The sequence below is a fragment of the Myotis davidii genome, unplaced genomic scaffold (genome assembly GCF_000327345.1).
Source record: "Myotis davidii unplaced genomic scaffold, ASM32734v1 scaffold238, whole genome shotgun sequence".
NCBI lineage: Eukaryota > Metazoa > Chordata > Mammalia > Chiroptera > Vespertilionidae > Myotis > Myotis davidii.
Genome location: NW_006293779.1, coordinates 7,197,899 through 7,206,437, shown reverse-complemented (window position 1 = coordinate 7,206,437; position 8,539 = coordinate 7,197,899). Strand labels below are relative to the sequence as shown.

Genomic DNA, 8,539 nt, shown 5'->3' with positions numbered 1-8,539 from the left:
CTGTCATAAAACAAGCAAAAGACTTTATCAGTGGCCTATAGCTATGAAATGGTTACAAGTAGTAGTGATCTGCTAGAGGACGACACTCTCAGGGCGGTAACTCTCTGCTTTGCACTTGCTCTGAGCTGTGGAAGAAACAGGAACTGTGTAACTCATGATACTGGACCTCAGGGATCTTGGATCCAGTAGAGAGATTAAAAGACAGAACAGAAACAGTAGTAAACAAGATCAGACCAATATGACTTAAATGCCCCAAATCTAAATGTTTTAGGAGAGGAGTGTTAACGGGGTTTATTATTTCACCTTTATGGTAGAAGTGGATCTTGGGTTGGGACTTGGAAGGATAATTAGGATTTCAGTGCCTAAAGGATAGTTACAATGTGAGCCAAGAAGTGGAATGACTATGTTATGTTTATGATACAATAAGGATCAGATCTAAACTAAGGGATTATTTTAGAGTAGTTGAAAATAATGTTGGAAAACTGTCAAGTGAAAAAAATGGAATGCAGGAAGGTAGCTGATCAATGATTCTTTCTCATCGTCGGTGTTTCTATCTTTCTCTCCCTCCCCCTCTCTGAAATCAATAAAAAAAATATATTTTTAAAAAAAGACATACCATGTAGTAAATATTTTAGTATTAAATATTTTTTATTTTAAATATTTTATTTAAATATTAAGTGCTATTAAATATTTAAAAATATTAAAGAGTATTCAACTGTGTCTATAATGTTTTATTTCTTAAATAAACACAAAGAGCCCAGCTGGCATGGCTCAGTGGTTGAGCCTCGACCTATGAACCAGGAGGTTATGGTTCGGTTCCCAGGTCCGGAGCATATGATGGGGCTCCATCCCCAGTATGGGGTGTACAGGAGGCGACGGATCAGTGATTCTCTCTCATCATTGATGTTTCCATCTCTCTCTCCCTTCCTCTCTGAAATCAATAAAAAAATTTTTTTAATAAATAAAGAAAAAGAAGTCAGTCAAAATGTAAATTTTTCTGAATCTGAATGGTAGGGATGGGTGTTTATATTTTTCTCTATGTTATGTCTATTTGTAAGGGAAGCAATTAAATAGTTTTAGAAATGATGAGATTTGAAGGACAAAGTCTTAAGGAGAAAACATTAGTAAGCAGGAAGTTCTGGTTTTCTGAATGTATTTTTAATTTGTTTTCTGGTTTTTAAAACTTTTTATCAAAGTCGCATATCCACCGTTGAAAGGGGTAGTGTGGCTTTAGTGACTCTGCCTTACCCTCTAGCCAAAAGCTAGAGTCTGAAATGATTGCTGGGAATGCTGCTGAGGGTCCTGGCCTCCCACGTGGTCCTACTCACTCCTCCGCCCCTTAGAATCTCCTCCTTCTTTCTCCCTGTCAGTTTCGCCTAGCGTTTCAGAACTGCTCAGAGTTTTCTCATAAGAAGGCTAAGCAATACAGTCACTCTCAGTTTACATTCAAGTCATAATGAAAACAATAAAGGTATTTAAAACGATTTTCAAGATAGGCTATTTTCCAGAGCAGACGCCACTGTTCTACTCTGGTTCCTAGCAAAACATAGGCTCCATGGGAATTGGTGCTCCAGCCAAATCGGCTGTGGTTATGGCCCAGCTCCATGAGCAGAGGCAAACTGGAGAGCTGGAACGGACGTCAGGACCCAGGATCAGTCAGACTCTCATTTTCTCCGGTGAAAGGCTGCCCCTGGGTCCCGTTACCAGATTAGCTTCACCTCCGATCCTTTGGAGACTTTAAGTGGGGCCAGTAGGTTATTCTAGTGCCCATTTTCTTTCTCGTTCTCATGGCTTTGGAATGGATCTGGTGGGCCTTCAGTGGCTATGACTGAGGTCTGCTTTCTATTTAAATGTACTTAAAATTGCCCTGGCCTGTGTTTCTCAGTGGTTAGAGATTCAGCCTGTGCACTGAAGGGTCTCGGGTTCGATTTCTGGTCAAGGGCATGTGCTTAGGTTGCAGGTTTGATCCCCAGCCGCAGTTGGGGTGCATGTGGGAGGCAACCAATCTCTCTCTTTCTTCCTTTCTCCCTCTTTTTCTCTTTTCCTCCCTCTTTCTCCCCCCTCCATCCCTCCCTTCCAGTCTCTGAAAATCAATGAAAAAAATATCCTCTAGTCAGGATTATTTAATAAATAAATATACTTAAAACTTACTTTAAAAAAAAATCCTGCCCTAGACTGTTTGGCTCAGTGGACAAAGCGTCGACCTTGGGACCAAAGGGTCCTGGTTTCGATTCTGGTCAAGGGCACGTACCTTGGTTGCAGGCTCCTCCCTGGGCCCGGCCCTGGTCAGGGCTCGTGCAGGAGGCAAACCAATCTTTGTGTTTCTCTCACATGGATGTTTCTCTCTGTCTTTCCCTCTCTTCCACTCTCTCTAAAAATCAATGGAAAAATATCCTCAGGTGAGAATTAACAAAAATAAAAAAAATCCTCACCCAAGGATATTTTCCATTGATTTTTTTTTTTTTTTTTAGAGAGAGGAAGGGAGAAGGAGAGAGAAACATCAGTATGAGAGAGAAACATTGATCAGATGCCTCCCATACACACCCAGACCAGGGATCAAACCCGAAACCTAGGTATGTGCCCTGAGAAGGAATGACACAGGAACCTTTCGGTGTATGGGACGACACTCCTCCGAACTAAGCCACCCGGCCAACGCTTAAAACTTACATTTTTAAATAGCAGTGCTGTATTTACCGTTTGTATATGTACTCTCCAGAGAGAATTTAAGGAACATATTCTTATTTGACACAGCCTCTTTAGAGTTGAAACATTTTTAATGCATTGTAGAAATCTAACTTGATTATGTCTCCTCTTTGGGTAAAGTGTTTTTCTTTAGTTTTAAATCTGTAGTGTAGTCTCGGGGATCTTGATATCATAAAAAATCTGTCATGACCTAATAATAACATATTCTTAACTATATTGTTTTTCTTTTAAATGTGTTTTTATTGATTTCAAAGAGGAAGGGAGAGGGAGAGATACAGAAACATTAATGATGAGAATCATTGATCGGCCCTCCCACACACCCGCTCCTGGGGATGGAGCACGCAACCCAGGCATGTGCTCTGACCAGGAATCGAACCTTGACCTCCTGGTTCATAGGTCAACGCTCAACCACTGAGCCATGCTGGCCAGGCTTAACTATATTGTTTTAAGCACATATAAATAGAAGTTGTAATTTAGTTTTTCCCTAATATGAACTTTCTAAAAGCATAGCATGAATTGAAACTAACTTATATAGGTTTATTAAAGCATTGCACTCCAGGATTTTTTAAAGCTTACTTAATATTAAAACATCAAAAAGTCATTGATTTCTTTTTTCTTTCTATAATCAGTTTGATTGTGTGTGTGTTGTTGTTGTTTTAGGTAAATAACCAGACATTCCAGATTAGATAAAACAGACTTCATTTTCCCTAACTTGAATTTTGATAACTGACAACTTAAATTTTGCAATAGGCAGTCAGTTCATTACTATTGTCTGTGTTTGACTTCACATATCTCATTTGTGTGCTATTACTCTATCTAAGAAAGAGATGGATGTGAATATAGATATTTGTTTATATTAGGGGGGGAAAATAAGGTTACCCATAAGCCCGGAAAGAGAGGACAAGGTGGGAGGGGCAAGGATGGAAGCTGGATTTCTCTGGAACAATATATGGAACCATATAAATATTTTACACACTTAAGAAACACATTAACTGAATTGACTATCAAGTAGATAGCAATATCACACAGGAATTGTTTCAAGTAACTTAAAACATAATAATTTTACTGTGTATCCTAGTGAGAGCTTTGAGTTTGGTCACTTGTTCTTAAGACCCTTTCAGTGTTACTTTGGGACACATAATAACTTATGTGGAGAATATGAGTGCATGCAATTTAAAATGCTATGAATTAATTTATTTAAAATGCTAAACTCATAACTTTAACTTTTGTTTCCTTTTATCTTTACAGTAAGGCAGAAGAGAATGAAAGAAGTAGATAATCTTGAAAGTATAAAAGAATGGTAAGTTAATTCGATCTGTGAAGTTTCTTTGTTAGTAATGCCTTTGTTAGTGTCTTTTTCTATTTTTACTGCATTTCACTGACTGTGATTCTAAGTGTTCATTATGATTACCTCAGTTAAATACCTAATAGTAGTATATTTTAAAGTAACTTTTTTTTTAATGGATTTTAGTGAAGTCACTAGATCTTCTTGTTGCTAATTTAAAAAAAAATTGTTAGGACAATTTATGTGACTATTGCCAACAAGTATTTTTAAGAATTTAAGTGAAATAAGCACATTCTTCTTTGGTAGAAAAATAAAAGTTAAAATGTTCTCGTTGCATATTACTTCTGTCATATCAGTGAGAAATGCCAGTAACTTTGCTTCGTTAGCCTCCTGTGATAGAGTCACAGTGGAAACATAAGGGCTTTGGAGTCAGATAAACCTAGGTTTGAATCCATCTCTTTCTGATACTACTTCTCTGGCCTGTGGGCAATGTAGGTAGATTATTTGAGCTTCAATATCTCATTTATATAGTCCATGGACAGAGACAGTAGTGTGGTGAAGGCCTGGGGTGGGGTAGGGGCTGGATGGAGGAAAGCAGAGTGGGGAGGAATGGGGGACATCTGTAATACTGTCAACAATAACAAATAAATTTTTACAAAAATATATGAACTGGGGCTATACCTAGGTACCTGAAAGATTTTGGGGAGAATTAGATAGCTTATATAAAGCACTGAGCATAGTATTAGCATATCGAAGGCATGCAGTAAATGGTAAATGCACAATGTATGGCTGTTAATATAGAATACTTTATTCTCATTTACGGAGGTGAAATATATCTTGTATTATGCTCTTTGTTTTAAATCCTTGAGGCACATTTGTTTCATCCGTAGTTCATTTGAGACAGACAAGTATTTATTTCACACTTACAAATATTTTGAAAATGCTTCTGTACCAAACAAACATTTGTTTTTTTTTTACTAGAGTGTTTACAGTTTTATTTATATTTGATACTAACTATATAATTTTCAGATTGTGTCAGGGGTCTCTAAGACCACCTCCAGGTTTGTGATCGTACTATGATTTATTACAGTGGACGGGTAAAAAGCAAAATCAGCAAAGGGGAGAGAGCGCATGGGGCAAAGTCCAGGGGAAACCAGGCACAGGCTTCCAAGAGTCCTCGCCTGTGGGGTCACCTGGGACGTACTTAATTCTCCCCGTGATAAGTTATGACAGCCCATGTGAAATGATACCTACCAAGAAAGGTCATTGGAAATGAGCCTCGGCTTTTTATTGGGGGCTCGTCACCTCTCACATTTCAGACTCTCCAGCGGAAAGCAAGCAGGCCTTTCGAAGGATAGCAGTCAGGCCCACTGTGTTAACTCTTCTATACAGACATACAATGATTGAACGATTTAAAAGAGTTAAGATTAGCTTGGGACTTTTTTTTTAACACTTTATTGAGACCTAATTCACATACCATATGATTTATGCATTTAAAGTATTCAATTCAGTGATTTTTACTACATTCACAATATTTACTGCATTAGTATTGTGAGAAATCATCTTAGGGTGTGATTATTTTTTAATAAGAAGTATCATATTGTTGCCTTGGAAAAGGCATAATTAACACTTTATGATAATATGAAGTCAGTCTTTTTTTTTTAATTTTTTACAGAGAGGAAGGGAGAGGGATAGAGAGTTAGAAACATCAATGAAAGAAACACTGATCAGCTGCCTCCTGCACACCCCCTACTGGGGATGTGCCCGCAACCAAGGTACATGCCCCTGACTGGAATAGAACCTGGGACCCTTGAATCCGCAGGCTGACGCTCTATCCACTGAGCCAAACCAGCTAGGGCTGAAGTCAGTCTTAAGAGTAGATACAGAGCCCTAGATGGTTTGGCTCGGTGGATAGAGCGTCAGCCTGCGGACTGAAAGGTCCCAGGTTCGATTCTAGTCAAGGGCACATGCCCAGGTTGCAGGCTTGATCCTCAATAGGGGGCATCCAGGAGACAGTCAATCCATGATTCTCTCTCATCATTGATGTTTCTATCTCTCCCTCTCCCTTTTTCTCTGAAATCAATAGAAATATATTTAAGAGAGAGGGGGAGGCTTTATAGCATATCATGGTTAGTAGCATAGACTTGGAAGACATTAACATTCTGTTTCTGCCACTTACTAGTTGTGTAACCTCCGACATATAAGTTAAGCTCTCTCTGACTCATTTTTCTTATCTATAAAGTGGGATAAAGGTATCTATAGTTCCTGGCACAGTCTAAGAGCTATAAAAAGTGTTGATTACTTACTGAATCTGAGGAGATATATCTCAGAACATTTATGAATCTAATATATGAATTCTAAAAAGATCTGCCAGGAATATATTTTCTATCAAATGAACCTTTGGTAATATTTCCTATATAATATAAATATAGAATGAAATCCAGTATATGGAAGTGAGCAAAATGGGTGAAGGGGTTCAAAAGGTACATATTTCCAGGTATAAAATAAAGAAGTCCTAGGGGTGTAATGTACTATAGTGACTATAGGTACTAATTAGTGACGATAGTTACTAATACTGTATTGCATATTTGAAAGCTGGCAAGTTAATGCCCTGCCTGGGTAGGTCAGTCGGTTAGAGCATCATCCTGGTGAAATTTATCCCCCACCTCCCACCCAACAGATGTTTTTGGTTGTCATAACACTTCGGCGGTGGGAAAGTATGCATGCTACTGACATCTAAAGGGTCAGTGCCCCAGATGATGTTAAACATCCTAGAATACTTAGGACAGCCTGCACAGCAAAGAATTATCTCTCCCCAAATGTCAATAGATCAACTTGAGAAAACCCTGCTCTGGGCCCAAAGGGTTAATGACTTCCCAAGGTCACATGTCTGGTAACTGAGAAGAGGGTCTAGACTGGGGAGTTGGAAGTGGCATCTCAGGTCAGGATCCCTTAACTAGAATAATGTATGTGAATTTTTAGAGAACTGGCAGTTAATAATGCTCACTTTTCTTTGTTGTATTTACAGGGTTTGTGAAGCAGGATCTGACAACCAACCTCTTAGTGATAATCGACAATCAACTTGTGAGTATTTTGTCGACAGTCTTTTTGAGGAAGCCCAGAAGGTTGGTGCCAGATGCTTGTCTCCCACTGAACAGAAGAAACAGGTAAATGCCTATGACTTTATTTCTCTTCGACTGTTTCTCCAAACATGGACATTTTAGAGCGGTGGTTCTCAACCTTCTGGCCCTTTAAATACAGTTCCTCATGTTGTGACCCAACCATAAAATTATTTTCGTTGCTATTTCATAACTGTAATGTTGCTACTGTTATGAATCATAATGTAAATAAATATCTGATATGCAGGATGGTCTTAGGCGACCCCTGTGAAAGGGTTGTTCAACCGCCAAAGGGGTCGCGACCCACAGGTTGAGAACTGCTGTTTTAGAGGGTCCACAAGATCAAAACTGTTTAATAATAATATGAGATGTTATTTACCTGGTCATTGTGTTGACCTTGCACTGATCCTGCAAAATCGATGGTGGGTAGTAAAGCGGCCGGCACCTTAGAAGGAGTTAAGGCAGTGGCACCAGACTGTACTAGTAATTACTGTCTTCTTTGCTTGTGCTTGCAGGGAGAAAATAAACGCTAATTTCGATTAAAAATGTTCTTGATGAAGTAGTAAAAATGATAAATTGTATTAAATCCCAATCCTTCAGTGCACATCTTATTAATATTATAATGCAAAGTACACATAAGACATTTTACAATATACAGAAGTACGACATTTTTTAATTAACATGATGCATTTGTTTCTTACTGCTTTGCAGGTAGATATAAATATAAAATTATGGAAAAATGGATTCACGGTCAATGATGATTTCAGAAGTTACTCAGACGGTGCAAGTCAGCAGTTTCTGAACTCCATCAAAAAGGGGTAAGCAACCTTTGTAAATAGAAGGATAGTTTAGGCATGTTTCATTTGGAAGAATGGTTTTTAATGCCTGTTTACACATCCCTACACATTCACAGGTACCTTTAGAAATTCATATTTTCATAGGTTTTCTTAAGACAGCCACAGCTATAATTTTGAAGAAAGTGGAGGAGTTTGAATTTTGATCAGGTGGTCAGTGCACGTCATAGCGAGCAGTTGAGCGGCCTTAGCATATCATTTGCATATTATGCTTTGATTGGTTGAAAGGTCGACCAGATGACCAGACACTTAGCATATTAGGCCTTTATTACCGTACTAGAGGCCCGGTGCACAAAAATTTGTGCACTCGGGGGGGAGGGAGGGTCCCTTAACCCGGCCTGTGCCCTCTCGCAGTCTGGGACCCCTCAGGAGATAACGGCCTGCTGGCTTAGGCCTGCACCCGGGTGGCAGAGGGCAGGCCCAATCCCTAGATGCAGCCCCTGGTTGGGCTCAGAGGAGGGCCGATTGGGGAGATGGGGCGCCGCCCCCTGTCATGCACAGAGCAGGGCGGATCGGGAGGTTGCGATGCCCCCCTCAGTCACGCTCAGGGTAGGGCCGATCGGGGGGTTGGGGAACCA

The 8,539-nt window shown here is 39.5% G+C and overlaps 1 protein-coding gene across 2 annotated transcripts in view; it reads left to right on the top strand.

The window, feature by feature from the left end:
- Positions 1-3,932: 3,932 nt before the first annotated feature.
- Positions 3,933-8,539, top strand: part of UBXN2A (UBX domain protein 2A) — a 10,400-nt gene continuing 5,793 nt past the window's right edge. For both annotated transcript variants that reach the window (XM_006767536.2, XM_015566390.1), the window contains exons 1-3: positions 3,933-4,003; positions 7,017-7,155; positions 7,819-7,925. In XM_006767536.2, coding sequence (XP_006767599.1) covers positions 3,966-4,003; positions 7,017-7,155; positions 7,819-7,925 — 284 coding nt within the window. In that variant the 5' untranslated portion in view covers positions 3,933-3,965. The remainder of the gene's footprint in view (positions 4,004-7,016; positions 7,156-7,818; positions 7,926-8,539) is intronic.